Source organism: Nicotiana sylvestris, chromosome 11 (assembly GCF_000393655.2).
Source record: "Nicotiana sylvestris chromosome 11, ASM39365v2, whole genome shotgun sequence".
NCBI lineage: Eukaryota > Viridiplantae > Streptophyta > Magnoliopsida > Solanales > Solanaceae > Nicotiana > Nicotiana sylvestris.
This window is the reverse complement of record NC_091067.1, coordinates 62,072,377-62,097,145: the sequence shown is the minus strand read 5'-3', so window position 1 is coordinate 62,097,145 and position 24,769 is coordinate 62,072,377. Positions and strand designations below refer to the sequence as shown.

Below are 24,769 nucleotides of genomic sequence, written 5' to 3'. Positions count from 1 at the left end.
TGAATGTGAAAACTAGGTTAGTGTGGTTGGATTTAGTCATTGAGGTGGTGGAAGGCCTAAAATAAATAAATAAATAAATATGTCGGCTCTCTGACAACTTACACCTTGAAGTGGTTATACAATCTACAGGGTGCGAGAGCAGGCAGAGGTTTTTAGATCATCATACCATCACCTATTATCAGAAAGGCTTTTCACGTGCTTGGCAAAAAGAAAAAAAAGGAGTAATAAAAGAATTGAGTCTGTACGTGAGGAAGCGTATTGCAGAGCTAATAAATAAGTAAATATGATGCCCCTCCTAATAGTTGAAATTTTAAAATGAAGTCATATCACAATTCATTGGACCTAAGTAGAATTGACTGATCCTATCCCAAATTCTTTGTAAGTGAAACATTATTACTTTTTTTTTCTTTTTTAACCCCTCCCAAATTAGGAGGATCTATAGTGTTTCCACACTTCCCCTCCATGGTGACTCGAACCCAGGACCTAACGGTCGTAGGTGGAGGTGCTTTTACCAACTGAGCAAGCCTCACTTGTCAAAATTATTACTTTAGAGATGATGAAATGAGGCTGTTACATTGTAATAATAGCCCTCCATATTTTATAGGATGCCACCTTTTTATCATCTTTTGACACCTTTTATGATTGTTTTATTAAGATGAGCTTTTTATAGGGCCAGCAAGGTGCCCCAATTGTGAAATGTTTTAACAACAGGAGAAAAGAATCCCCTAATAGAGGTCATCGGTCGTTCGTAGCTCATATGTATTGTTGTGAGGTGCTGGATAAAAGTGATTGTTGTGCTATAGCTTGATACTCTAGGTAATCAATCTGCTCTGGTCAAAGTAATAGAGTCTGTTTGTTGGTGCTTTGTATCTCTACTAGTCACATGAAACATATAATGGTTGTTGTTGTTATTTGTTATTCTTGCATGGTGGTCAACCGTATAGTTTCCAACAAGTGTCTCGAATATGGCCTGACTTGTCACAATTATTTGCAGTAGGATCTGGTACCTTTACCTTTCCTTTTCTGATAGCCATTCTGTCCTTGCAAATTTCCATTCTTGGCAGCTAACAGATGTTTCAGCTTAATTAGTTTTTGATAAACATGTATGTTCCATTCTATGGCGAAGTTTCATAGCATGATACTTATCTTGATAAACATGTATGCAGGTGGGCTGAGTGGAACGGGAAGTATCGTGATGACATTAGGAGATTTATAAAGGTGACTCTAGGAGACAATCTGAATTGAAAATTTCATTGAATTAAGTTTGTCATCGCAAACTTTTCCATTATATAACTGGTGAAGTACCAGGAAAAAACAGAAAAGTGACTAAATGTTTTCTCCTGATATAAAGAGGTTTAAATTGCATATATCCATGATTACACATAAATTGATAGGCTTCTAGTTTTTGAAGCTCAGTTTGTGTTGATTAGCATGATTCAAGGAGATTTGATTTAGGAGTGTTGATTAGCATGATTTCAGGAAATTTGATTATATTTAGGAGATCTGATTTGATAGATGGATTGATTGTATAGATTTATTTTATTTCCTTTATTAGCATTAAGAGCTTTGTATAAATTCCCTTGCTCATGGGATGTAAAATACAAAGAAATATACGAAGTCTTTTCTTCTTCTCAAAATCTACATGATATCAGAGCCATTGCTGTCTTTTTGAGGTGAGTTTTCTCCGTCACACCACTAGGGTTTCGTTTTTATCAAATAGATCGAGTTTTCTCTCTCTTGGTGGCTGTGTGCAACACAAAGTTCTTCTGGTCAGTTTTGTTTTTGGAATTTTCTTTTATATTAGGGTCGCTGGAGCATTCCGAGCCTATCCCTACCAGTTCTAATTTTTCCGTTCACCAGAGCTAAGGTTCGCCCGAGACCGAGATTTTTTTTTTTTTTTTTTTTTTTTTTAGAAAAATACAACAATTAGGAAAAGTACAAATAAGGGGGACAATAGCACCGGTATTGTTACCCATATGCCTTGGCTATATAATCACTCCTCTGCGCCTCACATTGCCTTATGATGGCAGCCTCATGTAGAGGATTCATGGTGTAGCTGCCGGCAAAGTCTCACGAGGGCATATAATCTCATAGCCGTGTCGATATTTTTCCAAAGGCATAGGACCAAGGCAACACAAACCGGGCTAAACCTTACCTTACTAATCCTATTGAGGCAAAGAAAAGGCCTCACCTACTAACAAGCATGTAAAAAATTAGAACTTGAACGGACCAAATATTCAATGATCATCACAGAGTTTATAACATACTCTGTGATGATATTACAAATGAGTATACTTATAAAATGATAAAATAGAATGTAGTAGGAATTAAATTCTTGTCCCTTCTTTTCCAAACTTGTAAAATCTTCAATTTGTAATTCTTTGTTGTTTTCCTCAACCGTGTTCAAAATGTATTCAAAAATCAGCATTTCTTTTTTGAACGGTTGGACCTCGTTGATGTAGTTGGGGCAGCCTGCTTTTGTTTGGCAACTCTCATTGGAGGTTGCCTAACATTTAAAAAATCACTAACCTTGTCGTCACAACTATTTTTCCTTGTATGAGTCTTCTTACCTTTGCCGCTAGTCATAGGTGATAAATCTCCTTTTCTTGTGGCCTCTGCTCTGCATTGTTGTATCATTGCATTTTCCTCTCCTTCTTCAAAAATTTTCTCCCCACATTCACAGATTGTGGAGCATTTTGGACGATGTCTAGTGTCACCAATGCAGATTGTCCCTTTGTATTTGTCACCATTGCCTTGCTTTGATGTTGTTCTGTTTTTTTTAGCTTATTCCTGCTCTTACTCACAGGACCAGTGCTATAGGCATTTGGATTTACAGGATTTAACGATGTAGAACTCACCATTGCATCCAAAAGCTTTCTCTCCTCCTCTGAAATAACTGGGATAGTTGTAACAATTTGATTCTGTCCAGATTGCACTGCTGTGACTTCTCGATCACCTTTAGGACTAGCTGCTGGACTAACCTTCGTTGTAGGTGTTGTTGCGTGTGTACTGGTTATCACACCTTGGAGCTGCCCATTTTTTGGTTGCACTGTTGTAGTTCGATCACCTGTAGGATTAGTATTTGAGGAGTTGGGATCAATTTTCTGCTGCTGCACAGTAACTGTAGGTGCTCCTGTAGCTGCATTTTGCATACCAGAATTTGAGTAACTTTTGGGAACAAATGCAGGAGCATTGAGGTTCAGATTACTCTTGGCACTTGCTGCTCGTACTTGACCATGTTTTTTCATAGCCATTGAATCACTATCTTCCCCAGCACTATTATGATCAACCTCCTTATCAGCTTCTTCTGATGAATAACCAGCGAAACCATCGCCCTAATCCTCTTCATTGTCATCCTCACGCTGCTCTTGCCAAAGCTTGGATTTGATAGCCATCAACCTCAGATTTGACTGTATCACCTCGTTATTATTCCCCGTTGACAACATGAGCTGCCCAGATTCACCTTCAACATCCCCAAACGACTCCACTGATTGAGATGGAATGTCATATGCCGATGTATTCAAGGTTACCAACGGTTGCTTGAATATAGGATTGGCATACATCATCATTTCAATCTGTGATTCTTTTGTGATTCTTTGATAATTTTCTGCACTTGTGGACTGGAAACAAGAATCGTGGGAGTGGTGGACCTGGGTAGTAGCTCGCCCTTTGACACTTCTGCCACGTTGCTATTTATAGCATTTTGTCGATCTCCGGAAAACTTAGCCAAAATATTGCTGGTTCGGCCTCCCTTTTTACTGCTTGAAATTGGTATTATTTGCTGGTTAAAAGAACCATCAATTAAGGTTGTTGTGTTATCAATCTTCTCATGATAGTCATTCACGTTGGCTAGAGCATTGAAAGGATATGAAAATTTTGTGGAATTCTGCTCAACCTGCATCATTATTTTGCTGTTTGGAGTGCCTTTTTTGCTGGAAACCGCTGTCCAGTTATCCTTAATAATATGCTGCCCAGCTTCCTTTGTATCTTGTACAGCATCAGTAGGTTTTGAAGCAACTTCAGCTACACCAGTTGCCTGAGCCTGAGTCCCCTGCTCAAATCCCTACTCCTTATGAAAAGCTGTAGCATCAGGGACATCAGCATCTCGATCAACTACTTGTGTATCAATCACAGCATGATCACTTTTTGAACCTGTAGCATCTTCCTCAGCCCGAGCAACAACACCCTTTAAACTTACACCAGTTGACAAAATAGCTGCAGCACTAGCAAGCTCGTCATACGCTTGCACAATTGGATTAACAGCATTGGAAATCCTTGCCAAAGATATCCTAGCAGGCACATCTCGAGAGGGAGGATGTGGACCCTTATCAAGCTTTGAGACTTCACCTGCATTGTTATCCACCGCTGCTCGATTCATTACCACTTCATTGTTTTTGTTCACAATTTGTTTTCTTCCTTCAATTTGTGAAATCTGTTGCTCAACCAAACTTGCTTTTGCTGCTTCATCTTCCAGCTGCCCAGCCCTTTTTGCATTACGAAAATCCCTGGCATCACCTTGCAATTTGTCCAGATTGCCCAGACCTTCATTTTCAGTCGCAACAACTACATCTTCCTTATTTTTCACAGTCTTCCAACGGCATGATCTTTCATCGTGCCCTTGATGCTTACAACAGGTACAATATTTTGGAAGATTATCATATACTATCTCCTGATAATGCTCAACAACTTTCCCAGAATTCTTATCCACAATATGAATCTTAATTCTCTTTGGATGCTTGTCCAGTAAATCGAGCACGACCTTAACCCTTGCCGTACTTGGTCACGTTCGATCTTGCGTTGCTTTGTCCACTGCTAAAGGCTTTCCAACTGCTGAAGCGATGGACATTAACGACCTTTTTTGCAAAGAAATTTGCAGGCAAGTCAGGTAAAGAGATCCATACGACTGCCCTCGATGTTTCTTCACGCGGATTAAAGCCTATTGTCCATGGGAATGTTCTAAAAAAGAACTCGTCACCCTTCGCCTTAATATAACCTGTCGATCTTGACAGAGCTTGAACAAAATCTTCAAACAAATCAAACCTAATCAGTATATGTCGATATTCCAGTTGTCCAATATTATAGTAGCCTTTGACATCAAATTGTTTGGAAATAATCTGTCGTAGTTCCTGTAGATCAGGTTTCCCATACGAAAATTTGAGGATTACAGCTTGATGTAAACCTTCTTCCATTGTGAAAGCATTCACCTCTTCAATGGTGAATTCCACAGTAGGTTCACCATGTTCAAACGTTACTGGAGCTCCAGTTTTGACGATTTTGCGGCAGATTGTTTTGACAGTAGATGCGAGGCATAAGACTGCTTGGTATTATGATTAAGATCTGATTCTTGATTGTTTTGGATTGCCTCTCCCACAGCCAAAGGCTGGGGAGAGGTCGCAACAGCCATGAAGTTCTTCAAAACTCCATTGACGTGAAAAAGCAGATGAATTTAATAAAAATTTCTGCGTTCTACAGTAAACGTGAAATGAAAACTGGAAAAATTGGCTATTGATTTGGGGATGAAGCTAACTGGGGATTGTTCGCAATGAGAAGGGGGTTCTTTTGCGACCAATTTGGTGAATTTCCACTGCCGGAATATGGAGTTATGGCCGGTGAACTGTTGCGTTACTACTGTTCATCGCAGCTGTGGGTGGGGATTCCACTATCTGTTATACCGAGACAGATTTAGTTTCCACCGAGGCAGATTATTTTTGAGCAATTTTTTTCAGATTTCCTTTTGATTGGGCAGAAATATGGAGACATTCAAGGAGACGGTTTCTTGAGAAATCTTGTCTTGGGATGAAATTCAGGTTCTCCGTCGCCTCCTAGCCAAACTTGGCTCCGCTAATGTTGCCACATCCAATCATGTGCAATCATATACCGCCTTTGCTGCTCACCTTAATTCTTGGATTGTTAATTCTGGCGCAAATAGACACATGACAGGCTCTTCTAAAGGCATTCAAAACTATTCTCCGTGTCCCAAAGGAGATAATGTTAAAATAGCCAATGGTTCTTTAACACCTATCTCTGGAACAGTATGTCGTTTGTACTCCTAATATTAAACTATCATTCGTGCTCCATGTCCCCGAGTTCCCTGCCAATCTTTTACCTGTTAGTGCCATCACTAAAGCTCTAAATTGTAAAATCGAGTTCTTTCCCGATCATTGTATTTTTCAGAATCTTCAAACAGGGAAAAAGACTGGCAGTGGTAGATTGCGTGATGACTTGTATATATTAGATGAAATCCAAAACTCTTATCAAGCCTTTTTTGGGGAAAGTAAGGATGTCAACCAAGAAATAATACAACGGCATAGACGGTTAGGACACCCATCATTCTTTGTTTTGAAGAAGTTATATCCCGATTTGATTTCAAGGACTCGATTTGAATCTTTGTTCTATGATGCGTGTGAATATGCCAAGCATACTAGAAACTCGTATCATGTGAGTGATAATAGAAGCACAACTCCGTTTATGAATATTCATTATGATGTATGGGGTCCTAACCACCGCGTTTCTTTGCCTGGTAGTCGATGGTTTGTTACTCTCATTGATTGTTGCGCATGGATGACTTGGGTATATTTTTGTTACAAGCCAAAAATGAAGTTTTCTCTTGTTTTCAATCATTTCATAAGATGATTTGTACTCAGTCTGATACCAAAATAAAAATCTTGATAACTGATAATGGCAGCGAATATGTTAAATGGACCTTGGGCCTAACTCAACCCCAAAAGCTAGGTCAAGAGGTGAGGATTGCCTAACTCCATATAAGTAGACCACCTATCTCCTTCATTGTCGATGTTGGACTCAACACCCCCTTTTCACGCCCATGATTGGACATCTGGAGTGTGGACAATCATGGGGCCCAACATCGGAAAATTGGGATGGGTCCTGCTCTAATACCATGTTAAATGGACCTTGGGCCTAACTCAACCCCAAAAGCTAGCTCAAGAGTTGAGGATTGCCCAACTCCATATAAGGAAACCACCCATCCCCTTCATTGTCGATGTGGGACTTAACAGAATACATGGATAAGAGATTTGGTGCTTATTTGGAGTCCAATGGGATAGTCCATCAGATTAGTTGTCCGTACACTAGTGCACAAAATGGGGTCGCTCAAATGGGTAAACTCACTCTTTTCATAGTTTATGTTGATGACATAGTAATGATAGGAGATGACAAATAGGAGATGGACCGATTGAAGAAATTGTTGGCACATAAATTTGAGATCAAGGATCTAGGAAAATTGCAGTACTTCTTGGGAATTGAGGTTGTTAGATCCAAAAGAGGAATCTTTATTTCTCAAAGGAAGTATATTTTGGATCTCTTGAAAGAAATCGGTATGACAGGTCGCAAACGTGCAGAATCGACCATTGAAAGCAATCACAAGTTACAAATCGGAGTTGGAGAGTTGGTTGATAAGGAGAGTTATCAGAGGTTGGTTGGAAGACTCATTTATCTCTCCCACACTAGGCCAGACATAGCCTATTCAGTTAGCCTGGTAAGTGAGTTCATGCATGATCCCGAGATCCTCATATGCAAGTTGTTTTTCACATTTTGTGGTATCTGAAGTGTGCTCCAGGGAAAGGTCTACTTGTCTCCAAACATGATCACCTCCAAATAGAAGCCTTTACAGACACGGATTGGGCTGGATCTCTAGATTCAGAAGATCAACATCCGGTTATTGTACGCTCGTAGGAGGAAACTTGGTTAGTTGGAGAAGCAATAAGCAAAGTGTAGTTGCTAGATCAAGTACGGAGGCAGAATATAGAGCTATGGCCCGGGGTGTTTGCGAGTTGCTTTGGCTACAAAAACTACTACAGGAATTGGGACTGTTTGAAAAAGGAAAACTTTCTTTATACTGTGACAATAAGGCTGTCATCAGTATAGCTCATAATCCAGTCTAGCATGACCGAACAAAGCATGTGGAAATTGATCGACACTTCATCAAAGAAAAAGTTACAGTTGGTGTCTTGAGTTTGTTTCATGAGCCATCGAAAGAACAGCTAGCTGATGTGTTTACCAAAGGTCCAACAAGCGAACTTTCCATACTTTGAGTTGCAAGTTGGGCATGTGCGACATCTTTGCATCAACTTGAGGGGTAGTGTCGATTAGCAGGATTCAAGGAGATTTGATTTAGGAGTGTTTTTTTTGGCAATAAGATGTGAATATATTACCCGACAACTAACCATCAGTTTACACATAAAGAGCACTCAATATTGTTATAGAACCAGTAATTGAGCCTCGATCACTCTCTCAAACAAAACAAAACTCAACTACTAGCTACATATCCTATCCATTAGAACTCTAGTTTTCCTTGCTTCCTTAGTTTCCCTCAACATATCAATTCTTTCCCTTATTAACTTTGTATTTGCTGCCAAACTAAACTATTATTTACATTATGTCCTCTGAATCGTCTCCAGTTTCGTGCTTTCCATAGTTGATAGATTCCCGCTTAATATATCGCTGCAATGATCTTCTTCTTAAAGATTCTCCAATGTTTCCTATTGATGTTATGCATGGTAGCTGCCACCTTCGGAAGTTGTATGTTGAGTCCAATCCATTGCATTACCATTGTCCATAGCTGCACATACCAGGTACAATCATGGTATAAGCGCACTGCAGTTTCAATACTGCCATCATCGCACATCCCACATGTTGTATTGTCGCAGTGAATTCCCATATCTCGTAGTCTATCTTTTGTCATAAGCCTCCCCTGCATAGCAAGCCACACTATGAACCTGTGTTTTGGGAGCATTACCCTGCTCCATACTAAACCAGTTGCTTGTAACTTAGGAGCATCTCCTATTAGTTTCAAATACCCTTTTGTAATAGAGTAGTGCCCAGTAGCCGTTAGGCAATACTTCCCATTGTGGTACCAACTTGTCATCCCCAGCTATAGCTTGTTGAGCCTTCTCCAGTACCAGCTACTGTCTACTGGTGCGTGATGCTCTCAAAAATTTATACCATTGTTCATATATATACCATGCACCCACTTCACCCATAGGTTATCTGCTTTCTCCATCCATACCAATTTCCCCACAGCTACTATATTCCAGTTCCTACATCCTTTAACATTCAAACCCCCTTGTGCTTTTCGTTTACAAATTTTCTCCTAGGCAACTAGAGAAATCTTCTTCTGTTCTGCTGTACTTCACCATAGAAACTCCCTGCATTTTCTGTCGACTTCATTTTACACACTCTGTGGGAGGATGAATACTGCCCCCAAGAAATTGTTTAGTGAAAATAATAGAGAGTTTATAACTTGTAATTTTCTTGCATAAGATAGATTCTTAGCAGAATAGGCTCTAGTTCTCTCAGTAATCTTCATAGTCAATTGATGACATTCCACTTCTTAGTTAGGAGTGTTGATTAGCATGATTTCAGGAGATTTGGTTATATTTAGGAGATCTGATTTTATTCGATTTGATTTGATAGCTGGATTGATTGTATAGATTTATTTTATTTCCGTTATTATCATTAGGAGTTTTGTATAAATTCCCTTACTTATGGGATGTAAACATACACAGAAATATAAGAAGCTTTTCTTCTTCTCAAAATTTACAATTTGCTTGTTAAATTTTGTAATGATGTTGTAAACAGATGGTGGCAAGAAGTAGTAATGAGAGCAAATTCACTCTACTGGAGATATCATCTTTTATTTAATCCCTGTTCAATTTTTCATAGTTAACTGGAACTTTAGTTAATTGGTGTATCTATTTCTTTTCGAGTTTTCAATTGTTAAAAGCACCATATAGGATTTTACAATGATACCAATTCGCACTGTTTGTGCCATCCTATTGTGCCCCCTATCCAAAGAAAGCAGCTGGAAAAACAACATTTGGTACATTTACACTGTAATGCTCAGGTCCTCAACAAGTACGTGCCTATGCATAGTCTGGGGCACTTATGGAATTTCCAGAGATGTATATTTGAATATGAGGCACTTCCCGTCACATTAGTAATTGATATCTTCTAGTCCAAATGGTGTCGTTGTATAAAAGGATAAGGGTAATTGGATTTGCCATGTTTTCCCTTAAAATAAAGGCTTTTTTCTCCATGTGGTTGGACATCTGACTCCTAACATATCTTAAGTGTTTAAAAAAAGTTAAAGAGTTTTATTCACCAAGTTCTAGCTTTGGCATATATTCACTTCGATTTTTGAATTACACTAGCATTTTCAATATCTAATGACTCAATTCTGAGATGATGTTTATTTATTATGTGAAGCTGTCCCCAAGAAGTTGTGAGAATGTAGATATTATCGGATTAACCGAAAATTAAGAGAGGAAGTGTGTTATTTCCATACCTCATTTAGCTGTTTCAGCCTTTTGGTTCTGTACAAGTATTTTCTTTGATTATAATGTTTATGTTTAATTGAAAATTTCCTTGAATATACGTTATCCTGATAAAATTAAACAGGGCGATGCTGGCATGAAAGGAAATTTCGCAACCCGTGTCGCTGGTTCAGCGGATCTATACAGAGTAAGAGCTACAGCTTCCAGAATCATGCTTTGACAGCTAGAGAATATTTATCACACTATTCCGTTTCCTCTGCCTCCTTAGTTATGTTTCTTCTTTTACTTGATTCATTATATTTGAGCAACTTTCAATTCTATGCAGTAGCAAGTAGCTTTCACCAGTAGATTCCTATTTGAATGGATTGGTTTAGTAAAGTATCTGATCGGTCAAGTGCAGATGGCTAGATTCTATTTGATCCTTTTGGTCTATTGAGCCATTCTAAAAGTATAATTTATGTTTCTGTTCTTTTTCATCTCCTCGATATTAACATGATCATTTCATAATACATGAAATTGCCGTTAGTAACAGAATGTATCAGTAGTATCACAGTTTGTCTTAATTTATTACCAATCTCATTTAAGCTGATTTCATTGGGAAAAAAGTACCAAGTTTATATGTATCTTTTTCTTCCATAGTTTAGAAGAAATCTTGCTAATTCTAACCATGTTTGTTTAAGAAAAGATTGTCTTTTACCGGAAGTAAGTGGAAAAAGAAGATAACTTCCCGTTCATGAAATAAAAGACTGAATCATGTTCAGAAGTTTTAGATTTGGATTTGTGATATCTATTTAACTCTATAATCTAAATCAAGTTTTAGTTTTTTTTAAAAATTAAATTTTGTTGTCAAGGCACTGTACTATGTTTTTTTTCCTCATTCTGCAATGGACTTTGCAGGAATTGTGTAGTGATCTTTATGTAATGGTCCCCCTTTTTTGATGGATCCCTAGTTGTTTTGCGATGGAGGCAACATTTGTGTCTGTATCATTTGGTCATAACTGTAATAAAAATAGGTTGCAGGCATCCTAGAAATAGCTATTTGCTTTTTAGTTTGACACTGGAGTATCAGGATTTGTTCTTCTATGACTTTTATTGAAGCTTTTGTTTCTCTACAGTGCCAAGGCGGGTGGTTATTCCTATGGAATTGTAACGCGGGATCTTGGACCATTTATCTTTCTTTCACGTCTAAGTTACTATTTAATTCACTGTTAACAGCCTCTTATATTACTTTGTTAGCTTGCTTTTTTGAGCTCTAAGTCATCACCCTTGCCTACTTTTCTAACACCATTCTAGCCCGAATTATGTTCACAAAACTTGGGCAAATAGTCGTGAAACCAAGCCCTAGGGGCTGGTAAGAGATGAATTAATTATTAGTTAGTTAGTTAGTACGTTTGGTAGTTGCCAGCTGTATAGGTCGTTAGTGGCAGTTACCTGCCAGCTCACTCTACCTCATTCTTATTATTTTTCTTTGGCTTGTGTATATATTGCTCTATCTGAGAACGTTAATAGATGAAGTCATTTTCCCATCTCCTTCATCTCTCTTGTTCAACTGCTGCGAACGCATCTAGAAGCTTCTAGGGAATCTCCATTGGAGCTCAGCTTGAGCTCATTTCTAGCTAATTCTCTGATGTTTGATATAGTATCAGAGCCTATAGGGTAGAGAAATTTTCCCCGGCACAGGCCGGTTTCCGTCCCAACCCAGCCCGACCCCCTTACCACCAGGCCGGTCCGGTCCGGTCTAAAACCGGTCAGGGCCGGTCCGGAACCGGGCCAGCCCAGCCCGTTTGACACCTAGAACTAGGAGTGACTTCTCTCTCAAAATAAAATGAAAAATAAAAAGAAAATTGTAACAAAGGAATGCCTTATATTTGGCTTATGCATCTGTCATGCAAACAATTCTATTGTAAGGTTTGCTAGGTATATCTTTCATGTAGATCATTTGAATTTTTCATCAAAAAACTTGAGCAAATTTCTATGCCAACCTAACTTTTGGAATTCTTTTTATGCTGCCTCAACTTCACTGAGTTGATATATTATGTTTTTGCTTTACATAGGTGAACAAGCGAAAGCCGTATCACAGTGTCAACTTCGTGATTGCACATGATGGCTTTACCTTGTATGATCTTGTTTCATACAATAGTAAGGTATATGTTTAGTTTGATATTTTTATTCTTCTTTAATGGCTTTTATTGTTGAAACGGAAAGGTCATATATATATCGCTCTACTTTCAAATATTGTTTGTATTTGTCTTTCGTCATACTATTCGACTATATATACCCCTACTATTATACTGTTGAACAAAAAATACCCTTCATCTGTTAAAGGATCCAGTCCCAGCCCTAAAATACACAGGTGGAGAGCTGTTACACATTTTAAAATACCCGATTAATTTGCCCAAACCCATTACCCGACCCATCCTAGAATCCTATTCTAAACCATCTCCTCTTTCAAGCCCCAATGTCCTCCATTTTCCCCTGTAGAACTCGCTGCAAAAATTCCAAAACTACCTCCAAGAATACAAAAAGGAGGCAGTTTTACCACATTACGACCCCTTGGAATTGCACTAACCAAAGCTCATCTAATCTCAAACACTCGTTGGACCGTGATCATCAAACTTGTCCTCCTACCAAAGCTCACCTAATCTGGAATTTTCCTTCATGAAACACCATGTCTCCAATGCTAATAGCACTACCATCTGTAGTCCCAACAGGCACCATGAGACCAATGCCATTGCCATCACAGTAACCAGTATAGTTACCACCATTATCTTCATCTTCTCGATTTCATAGGTTTAATTTGCAAATATCGACATTGGCTCTTTTCTAAATTAAGCTCTTCCCTTTGATGTAAGTTCAGTAAATTAGTGCATAGAATCCCCTTCCAATCTCAAAAACTCTATTAGCAAGATGATTTGCCAAAGCATTTCCTTCGTGGAAAGTATGCAAAAATTGGACTTCGCATTGTCGCATCTTTTATCAAATTGAGCAAAAATTATCCTTTTAATTAAGTTTGTGAATTGTTTTACTCCATCAGAATTTCTAAAAATTAATGGAAGCTAAGCTCAAACAAAACCCAGAAAATTTTTCTGCCAACATAAACCTCGCCGACTCAAAGGTTTCTATCAAAAAAAAAACCTCTTCATTGACAACCTTCCGTGGCAACTTTGAACGAAGGGATTCATTTGGCAATTTCTAAAGGGTGAACAGTTCTTTATCCACCATGATTAAGGTAGAGAATGATATAAGTAATTGAAGTTTCTTATTAATGGTCAAACGAGAAATACATGTACTTCAGAAGTCAATAAGGATATGATGCGAGGCTTCTCAAATTTTCATTAGGAGTTCTCTAGAAAGGTGAGAGTTTAGAACAGGATTCTAGGATGGGTCGGGTGGGTTTTGGGCAAATTAATTGCGTGTTTTAACTCTCCACATGTCTATTTTAGGGCTGGGTCCGGATCGTTTGACGGATTAAGGGTATTTTTGTTCAAAAGTATAATGGTAGGGGTATATATAGTCGAATAGTTTAACAGAGAAAAAATATAAACAAATTTGAAAATAGAGGGGTATATATGACCCTAGTCTGTTGAAAATATGAAAACTAGTACATCATATGGATTCGGATGGTTAAAATTACAGCATAATGATGCTAATGGCGAAGGTGGCAATGACGGATGCAATGATAATTTCAGTTGGAATTGTGGAGTTGAAGGTAAAGATGAGGTTGAACCCACTTATTTATTCTTTCCTTTCTTCCTGTTTTGTTTGTGTAAACTAAGAACCTGTATGGAAAGCCACAAGGGAATTGGATTTGAGTGTAATTGGGTATAATTACACAGTTTGACCTGTTTGTTTGGCCTAGTAAATACTTGGTTAGTAGGAAATTTGGTGTAACTGAGAGGGAGTGATTACACTCTCCAATTCTCAAGGAGGGGTAAAAAATTGAGTGTAATTACATGATGTAATTACAAGGTTCCAAACTCTTCCCCTTCTTTTCAAATATTTTTGTCTTAAAACTCATACCTCTTTCATTTTTAACTGTCCTCCACCTTTCACTGCATTTTTCTCATTCAGAAACTTTGTTCTAATTAGCAAAATTGACCAGTCCTGTCTCTAGCCCCATGCTCGTGGCACTTTCACTATAGTGACTCAGGTTATTGAAAGTGGTTAAATAGCTACTCTGACAAGTATTATTGATATACATTATTATGTTAAATAATAACTGCTTAATATGTATTATATTGTCACGGCCCGAATTTCCCACCCTCGGAAGTCGTGATGGCACCTACTAATGGGAGCTAGGCAAGCCAAACCTTAACTACTTGCTACACTTTCATTTTTGCTTCTTTTTAACAAACACAAGTCGATAATATGATAAAAGCGAAATTTTTAATAAATAAGCGGAAGTCAACAATTATATATCTTAAGACTACGTCTATTACAACTCTTAAAAACCTCAAACACCCCAAACCCTGGTGTCACAGTGTCACAGACTGTCTAAGAGTTACTACATACAAGGTCTGAAGAAATACAGTACACTGTTTCTGAACAAAAGGAAATGAAACTGGAAATAGAGATAAAGGGAGACGCCAGGGCCTGCGGACGCCTGCAGGTCTACCTTGGGTCTCCGAGTGGACTGAAGGAAGCCCTCCAACTACTGTCCGAAAGCTGCTCCTGGATCTGCACACAGTGCAGAGTGTAGTATCAACACAACCGACCCCATGTGCTGGTAAGTGTCTAGCCTAACCTCGGCGAAGTAGTGGCGAGGCTAGGACCAGACTACCAAATAAACCTGTGCAGTTCAAATATATGTACAGCGGAAAAGAAGTACAGCAAAATAACCAGTCAATGTGGGAGGGGGAAACATGCTGTGGGGAAGATAATAGTTCAGAATAAAAAGGCATCAAGTAAGGAAAGAAACAACATAGCTAGAATATCAACAAGGAAGCAGAAATCAACAATTGCACGGCATCACCCTTCGTGCTTTTACTCTCAGCCTCACCAAAGCAGTTATATAATAAAATGTGCACGACATCACCCTTCGTGCTTTTATTCTCGTCCTCCCAAAACAATCATATAATCAAAATGTGCACGGCATCACCCTTCGTGCTTTTACTCTCTTTCCTTACCATATAATCAATAGAATCGGCACGGAATGGTACGTCGTGCGGCATGTCATCACCCTTCGTGCTTTACACTCTTTCCTTACAATAACAAACAATGCACGGCATCACCCTTCGTGCTTTAACACTCTTCCTCGCCCAAACAACAATCACAAGCAAAGGGGCAAGGGAATAAACAAAATAGTAATGGAGATTCCGGCAAGGGAACAACAGTTAAACAATTAAATCTCGGCAAGGGAACAACACTTAAACAATTAAATCCTGGCAAGGGAACAACAAATAAATCAACAATAGCCCGGCAAGGGTGGCAACATAATGATCTCTTCTCTTTCTCAATTTTACTTCACAATTCACTTCACAACTCGAGCCAATGCTCTAGAGGTTCGATTATCACTTACACTTTCACAACTCATTTCACAATTTTGCTATACAACATGAGCCAACGCTCCTCAATGTGCATAGGTCACAATTCTTTCCACAAACTTTATACAACAATTAGAAATCTTCACCAAGGCATGAATAATACAACGAAATCATGAAAATCACAATATAAGACTCACGGTCATGCTTGACACCAACGTATAGATACTCGTCACCATGCCTATACGTCGTACTCGACAAGAAGCAAATAGCAAATAGGACACAACTCCTAATCCCTCAAGCTAAGGTTAGATCAAACACTTACCTCAATGCCACGAACACAACTCAAGGTTCAATTATAGCTTTACCCTTTGATTCCACCGCCAATTCGCTCGTATGTAGCCACAATTTACTTAATTACATCAATAAACGCTAAATGAATCAATTTTTGAATGCATGAAAATGAGTTTTCCAAAGTTTTACCCAAAAAGTTAAAATCGCCCCCGGGCCCACGTGGTCAAAACCCGAGGTTCGAATCAAAACCCGATTACCCATTCCCCCACGAACTCAAATATATAATTTGTTTTGAAATCGGATCTCAAATCGAGGTCCAAATCCCTAATTAAAAACTTAGGTTCTACCTAAAACACCTAATTTCCCCCATGAAAATCATTGATTTGAAGTTGAAATCATGTTAAAAGATGTTAATGATTGAAGAAAACTAGTTAAAAATGACTTACAATTGATTTGGAGTAGAAAAGTTGTTTGAAAAATAGCCTCTTATGTTTTTGGGGTTTTGAAAAATAAAAAATGACTGAAAATCCCGTCTATTTATACCCCTCTCAGACCCCCTGTGCGGACCGCACAAAATGGACTGCGGCCGCACAAGCCTTCCTAAGGTACTGCGGTCCAGTGCCCTGTGCGAACCGCACGAAATGGACTGCGGCCGCACAGGCCTCCACCGCGCACCGCATGAAACCGACGGCGGACCACACAGGCCTCCACCGCGGACCGCACAGGCCTCCACCGCGCACCGCACGAAATCGACCGTGGACCGCACTGGCCCCCTTCCGCGGTCGCACATGTTTTTGTGCGGACCGCACTGGCGGGTTCAGAGACTTGCAACTTCTGGTTTTAAGTCTAAAACATCCCGAACCTACCCGAAACTCACCCGAGTATACACACAACCTCAAAAACATCCTACGGACACATTCGTGTAATCAAATTACGGAAATAACATCACGAGCATTGAATTAAACCTCGAGATCAATAAAATTTCTCAAAACTCTTTTAAACATCAAATTTCTCAATTAAAGTCCGGATCATGTCAAACGACGTCCGTTTTTCAACCAAATTTCACAGGAATGACTCAAGTCATATATAATACCTGTACCGGGCGTCGGAACCAAAATACGGGCCCGATACCATTGCTTTCTAATCAGTTTTCATTTCAAATTTCCTTAAACAATTTAGAAAAAAACAATTTCACTTCAAAAATTCATTTCTCAGGCTTGGGACCTCGGAATTCGATTCCGGGCATAGCCCAAGACCCATATTTTCCTACGGACCCTCCGGGACCGTTGATTTTAGGATCTGGGTCCGTTTACCCAAAAGGTTGACCGAAGTCAAATTAACTCATTTTAAAGTCAAGACTTAACATTTTTCACAGAATTTCATATTTAAGCTTTCCGGCTATGCGCCCGGACTGCGCACGCAAATCGAGGCTACTCTGAATGAGGTTTCTAGGGCCTCGGAGGCACAAAATTCAATTAAAAACAGGTGATGGCCCTTTGGGTCATCACATATATTATCTTAGAGTATCATTAGTTATATTAATTGATTTGATTTTGCAAAATATGATTTTTTTTACAGTAGACATCCTTATCCAAAATTAGGACCTTTTATTTACTGAACAAAACCAGTTCTTGCATTATTACTCCTTTCACAAAAATTTATCATCTACTTATTCTCATTGGATGTGGTGGTTAAAAGACCTACTACTTTGTACTTTGTTAGATATGTACATAATGTAGTTTTGTCCCATATTGGAATGAGAGTAGTATGTTCTTGTATAGTATAGCTATAAATAAGGACCTCCTGTATTGTATTGAACACACAATATCAATATATCATATTTTCTTCTGTGCCTTCTCACATGGTATCAGAGCTATCATGAGAGATTTATCACTGTGCATAAATTCCAGCGATTCCGGGAAGTGAAATCAGTCACTGGAACCTTTTTTTCCGGCGACTTTTCAAAGTTGTTTTGCGTCTGCTTTGTCTCGGTTAGTGTTGTGCAAAATCCAACACTACCACAAGAGTAGTCACTGTCTGGCGACCAAAACCCAGTGAAAATCTCCGGCGGTAGTGTAGCGGTCGGAAGAAAATTTTCCGGCGAAATTCTGACGTCGCGTGGGCCACCTTGCGGCCATTTTTTGGCGACGATTCTTCGGGACAGATTGTTCCCCTTGCAATTCCGAGCCTACCCATCCAGGTTACACCAAATTCCGACCGCTTTTATATTTTTCCGGCGTGAACAGTGATTTCAGAAGTGGACTTCCGGCCATTTTTTGAAAAAGTTTCTTCAAAATAGTTGTGTCGTCTGGTAATTTCGATCCTACCCCTACTGTTTTTATTTCATTCCGACCACTTTGAATTTTTCCGGCTGCTACAGTAATATTCCGAGAGCTACAGTATTTCTGGCATGAACAGTGTTTCCGGCGCAGAACAGTGTTCTGTTTTCCTACTGTAAATAGTGTTTTCTCAACGATTTCTTCAGTTTTCCTAAAGGAGTTACTAATTTTCACTATTTCAAGTTAACCCTACTACTATTAATTGTAGCGACATGGGAACCGATACTTCGAATAGTCGGATGGTTTATTTAGTGGATTATTTTGAGTTTCTTCAGTACAAAGCAGGTAAGCAAACATCTTCTGAGATAGCTTCCGTTGTTCAAACAAGTAATAGCGTGACTTGTGTCTCTCAATCTTCATCCTCTGAGTCTTGGGTCATTGATTCAGGTGCATCGAATCATATTTCTGGTAACAAATCTCTTTTCACTACTATTTCGTATTCTCAATCTCTTCCAAGAGTCACAATGGCCAATGAGTCTCAAACCATGGCAACTGCAATAGGCCAAGCAAGCCCAATTCCTTCCTTACCTTTAGATTCAGTTCTTTTCGTAGTGATAATGCCCGAGAGTATTTGTCTTTCGCATTTCAGCAGTTTATGAAATCTCATGGGATTATTTATCAAACATCTTGTCCGTACACATCTCAACAAAATGGGGTAGCTGAAAGAAAGAATTGACATCTTATTGAAACTGCTCGTACCCTACTCATACAATCTCATGCTCCGTTGCGTTTTTGGGGGATGCAGTTCTTACATCTTGCTATCTTACTAATCGCATGCCATCTTCAGCTATCCAGAACCAAGTTCCATTCTCTGTTATGTTTCCCCACTTATCTTTGTTCTCTCTTCCACCCCGTGTCTTTGGAAGCACTTGTTTTATCCATAACCTTGCTCCAGGAACAGATAAGTTAGCTCCCCGTGCTCTTAAGTGCGCATTCTTGGTTTCTCGAGAACGCAAAAGGGGTATTGATGCTATTCTCCTGACCTCCAGCGGTACCTTATGTCCGCTAATGTTACCTTCTTTGAAACCCAATCATACTTCACAGGTCCAGGTAATCACTTAGATATTTCTGAGGTACTACCATTCTCTTCTTTTGGAGATTCAGTCACTATCTCCCATCCATCTTCCTCTACATCTCCAGCTCCACCACCTATAGCTCTCGTTCCACCATCTATAGCTCTAGTTCCACCACCTATAGGTCCAATTCCTCCACATAATCCAGTTCAACCTTCTACAGCTCCGCCACTCTTGACTTATCATCGTCGTCCACATCCAGCATCAGGCCCAGGTGATTCACGTCCTGCATCAGGTTCTGCACCTACTGCGGACTTGTCTCCTCTTAGTCAACCAATTGCACTCCGCAAAGGTGTACGGTCCATACTTAATCCTAATCCCCACTATGTTGGTCTAAGTTATCATCGTCTGTCGTCACCTCATTATGCTTTTATATCTTCTTTGTCCACTGTTTCTATTCCTAAGTCTACAGGTGAGGCACTATCTCATCCTGGATGGCGACAGACTATGATTGAGGAGATGTCTGCTTTACATGCGAGTGGCACTTGGGAGCTTGCTCCTCTTCTTGTAGGTAAGTCTACTGTTGGTTGTCGTTGAGTTTATGCAGTCAAGGTCGGCCCGGATGGCCAGGTTGATCGGCTTATGGCTCGTCTTGTTGCAAAAGGATATACTCAGATTTTTGGGCTTGATTATAGTGATACTTTCTCTCTCGTGGCTAAAGTAGCATCTGTTCGTCTTTTTTTGTCCATGGCTGCTGTACGTCATTGGCCTCTTTATCAGTTAGACATTAAGAATGCTTTTCTCCACGGTGATCTTGACGAGGAAGTTTATATGGAGCAACCACCTGGTTTTGTTGCTCAAGGGGAGTTTAGTGGTTGTGTATGCAGATTGCGCAGGTCACTATATGGTTTGAAACAGTCCCCTCGAGCCTGGTTTGGTAAGTTCAGCACAATTATTCAGGAATTCGGCATGACTCGTAGTGAGGCTGATCACTCTGTGTTTTATCAGCATTCTGCTCCGAATCTATGTATTTATCTGGTGGTTTATGTTGATGATATTGTTATTACTGGCAACGATCAGGATGATATTACTAATCTGAAGCAACATCTCTTTCAACACTTCCAAACTAAGGATCTGGACAGACTGAAGTATTTTCTAGGTATTGAGGTCGCTCAGTCTAGCTTAGGTATTGTTATTTCACAGCGGAAGTATGCCTTAGACATTCTTGAGGAGACTGGAATGATGGGTTGCAGACCTATTGACTCTCCTATGGATCCGAATGCTAAGCTTCTGCCTGGATAGGGGAGCCTCTTAAAGACCCTACGAGATATAGGAGGTTGGTTGGAAAATTGAATTACCTCAAAGTGACTAGACCTGACATTTCTTTTCCGGTGAGTGTTGTAAGTCAGTTTATGGATTCTCCATGTGATAGTCACTGGGATGCAGTTGTTCGTATTCTTCGGTATATAAAGTCAGCTCCAGGCAAAGGATTACTATTTGAGGATCGAGGCCACGAGCAGATTGTTGGGTACACAGATGCTGATTGGGTAGGATCACCTTCTGATAGACGATCTATATCTGGATATTGTGTTCTAGTAGGAGGTAATTTGGTCTCGTGGAAGAGCAAGAAACAAAATGTAGTTGCTCGATCTAGTGCCGAAGCGGAATATCGGGCCATGGCTATGGCAACGTGTGAGTTAGTTTGGGTCAAGAAGTTGCTCAAGAAGTTAAAGTTCGGAGAAATCAGTAGGATGGAACTAGTGTGTGATAACCAAGCTGCTCTTCATATTACATCAAATCCGGCGTTCCATGAGAGGACTAAACACATTGAGATCGACTGTCACTTTGTCAGAGAAAAAATACTTTCAGGAGATATTATTACAAAGTTTGTAAAGTCGAATGATCAACTAGCAGATATTTTCACTAAGTCTCTTACCGGTTCTCGTAGTAGTTACATGTGTAACAAGCTCGGTACATATGATGTGTATGCACCGGCTTGAGGGGGAGTGTTAGATATGTACATAATATAGTTTTGTCCCACATTGGAATGAGAGTAGTATGTCCTTGTATAGTATAGCTATAAATAAGGACCTCTTGTATTGTATTGAACACACAACATCAATATATCATATTTTCTTCCGTGCCTTCTCACATACTTTAATATAAATTATCTCTCTTCCTTAAAAAAAAAAAAGAAAGTAAAAGACTATTATCTCTCATATTCCCTATTTTTAATACCACATATAATAAATTAATATTAGATATTCCTTATTAATATATATGTTTTTCACACAATAAAACTTATCCACATGTTAATTTGAAAAAAGAATTAATTAACTTTGTAATTACACTTGTCCAACAAAACATGACAGTGAGAATTATACTGTAATTACGTTCTAACAAGCAAACAAGTCATTACATAGCCTGGTAATTAGATATGGCTATTCAAATTGACCATAAAACTTTTTGTTTTTTCACATTTATATTATCATATCAGGCTACTCCCTTTGTCCCCAAAAAAATGATACTTTTCGATTTCGAGAGTCAAACTTCTTAACTTTGACCATGAATTCGGACGTAGAATCTCTGATTTTTTTTAAAATAAGATTTATATATTTGAAAACTACATAAAAAGTACTATAAGTCACAATAATTATCAATTCAAAATATTTAAAAGGTATATGAAAAAATTGTGGTCAAAGAACAACTCATTTGAATCTCTAATTCCAAAAAGTATCATCCTTTTTTGGACGGATGGAGAGTTATTTTCTTTTATCTTGTTTGGTACAATCACAAAAATATGACCATGCGTTAAACTTTTAGTCTTTCCTTAAGGAATCATATACTCTGGAGTCCAAGATTTTAGCAATATTTTTCTTCCAATGATAGATGCTGAAAATGTAAAGTTTATTCCATCCTCAAGCTATTACACCCTACATGTTTTGTTTTTCTAAATTTATTTTCACATTGTCATTATTAATTATGTAATTAAATTTTATATGGAATCTTAGACTTGTGGGCTATTGCATATTAAATATTACTCCCTCCGTCCCAATTTATGTGGCGGAGTTTTATGACCCTTGATAAGAGGGTGTTAAGGTCGAGTATTAGGGTAAGAGGTTAGTAGGTACCCCGAGCGTCTTCCTTCCTATACCGGTAGTACTAGTATGTATTCCCGTATTTTGTACTCTTAGATTTTTATTACTCCCCCTGTTTCAATTTAAATGTCACACTTTCCTTATTAGTTGGTTCCAAAAAGAATGACACATATCTTCAATTGGAAATAATTTAACTTTAAACTCTTCATTTTACCCATTTTACCCTTAATGAGAAGCTTTTTTAAGCATATAAATGTCATGATCCCACAAAGCTTTTACCCCTTAAGCTTTTAAGACCACAAGTTTCAAAAGTATTTTTTTTCCTTAAACTCCGTGCTAAATCAAACTACCTCATTTAAATTGAAACAGAGGGAGTACTACGTGATGTTTCTTTCGCTTCGGTCATCCTATTACTTTGTTGGTGCTACTGCTTCTTCTATAACTTCTATGTTATCGTATTTCTTTTCATTATTTTGATACTGGTGCTTTCCTTGAGCCGAGGGTCAATTGGAAACAGCCTCTCTATCCCACAAAGGTAGGGGTAAGCTCTGCGTATATACTACTCTCCCCGACCCCACTTTGTGGGATTACACTGGGTATGTTATTGTTGTTGTTGTTGTTTGACTGGGCACAAAGTTTAAGAAACAAATAAAGACTTTTAAAACTTGTGGTCTAAAATAACATAGATATTTGTGACCTTATCAAAAAAAAAAAATAATTCATAGATATTTGTGTGGCTAAAAATTATCTCATTAAGAGTGAAATTAACATTTTAAAGTTAAATTGTTACTAAATACAAAAAGTTGCCATTCTTTTTGGGACTGACTAAAAAGAAAAATGTGTCACATAAATTGGGATAGAGGGAGTAATAAAGGTCTGCGGAGTTTTTTGTTGTTTGGAAACTAATCCAAATTACATTGCAATGAGATATCATTTGTTGTATCTTGGCTTCCACTTTTTCTTTCTTCTATTGGTTCAAGTTAGAAAAAAGACAACGGATTATTATGTAGTAGCCAGCAGTGATGTGGCAAAAAATAAGTGAGAGCATGAATATGACGTTTTTGCTCACACTAGTAAAATGATGAGTTTTAAATCTACCAAATTGTTATCCCTGTCCTCCAAGAATGAAGTGAATACTGTATCTAAGGTAGATGCTTGTGGGAACAACCTAGCTGGATACAGCAGCAAAAAAGAGTGTCGACTCAAAAAATAGAATGGTATAATATGATGAAGTGAAGAATTCAATCCTTAAAAATAGATAATAATGCCTTGACAGCGAAGCATACTAATTTTTGGCTTTAGTAAAACTAGCTTTGTCCACTTGTATACCGAGCCATTACTTGCCTTTGATATTTATTTGTGTAGTGTATTCCTTTTAGGATTTACTTGACTGTTATTGTCTTCAGACTTCTTTGACAGACTCATATCAGGAGCCCTTGATTTATTCCCCCCCCCCCTTTCCCCCTTTTTACGACTGGGTATTATTGGTGGACAGTATGTACTAGATTTCTGAAACTGAGGCAAGTACAAGATTTAATCTGATTGCAACTTACACCTACTAATTGGAACAGTTCCCAAACGGAGATTTCTTTCGTAATTGATGTTATTGTTTCAAATCCTATCACAAAGGCTATCATCTTGTTGTATCGTCTTCCAGGTGAAACTTCAGATGATAATATTTTCGCATTGCGTTCGCGGCAAATGAAAAATTTTCATTTGGCACTGATGATTTCACAGGTGTGTGATGCTCATCTGCTCAGTTAACAGCATGTGCATTTCTTTTCTTGCAGATATTGTGAATGAGTCAGTAGCTTTCCATTGGTTCCACAATTTCTTTTTACATGAGTTGATGTTAAATGGAGAAATAAGGATTCGTAAAGCCGACCCCAACTTGTTTGGGATTAAGGCGTAGTGTTTATTATTTTTTTTGTTACTATTGAGTTTATTTGTTACAGAATTTGTCCTACATTGTTCAACAAGAAATAAAACACTGCCATATAATTTTAGGGCCACACTTTTGACATAGTGCGATAGCAAATGTCATGTTTCGATGTTTGTTTCGGCTAGTTTTGGTTGAAGTATTGGTTTCTCAAATCCTCATAAAAAGGGTTATTTTGACAGACTATGATTCCAAATCTAATATTTCAATTTACTTTATTGCTGTTCTAATTTTGGTTGCATTTTTTGTTTTTGAGGCTTCGGAGATTGTATGGGGCGTTTAAATTCCTTAATCTATTACCTACTCTTACCTTT

General features: G+C 38.5%; 1 protein-coding gene across 3 annotated transcripts in view; it reads left to right on the top strand.

Annotated features, from left to right (window-relative positions):
- The window catches only part of LOC104235975 (isoamylase 3, chloroplastic), an 85,205-nt gene that overhangs the window by 44,912 nt on the left and 15,524 nt on the right, over positions 1-24,769 (top strand). For all 3 annotated transcript variants that reach the window (XR_011403427.1, XM_070162290.1, XM_070162291.1), the window contains exons 15-19: positions 1,167-1,218; positions 10,417-10,479; positions 12,347-12,436; positions 13,929-14,001; positions 24,174-24,253. Coding sequence is in view for 2 of the 3 variants with exons in the window: in XM_070162290.1 (XP_070018391.1) it covers positions 1,167-1,218; positions 10,417-10,479; positions 12,347-12,436; positions 13,929-14,001; positions 24,174-24,253 (358 nt within the window). In the remaining variant the exon portion in view is untranslated. The remainder of the gene's footprint in view (positions 1-1,166; positions 1,219-10,416; positions 10,480-12,346; positions 12,437-13,928; positions 14,002-24,173; positions 24,254-24,769) is intronic.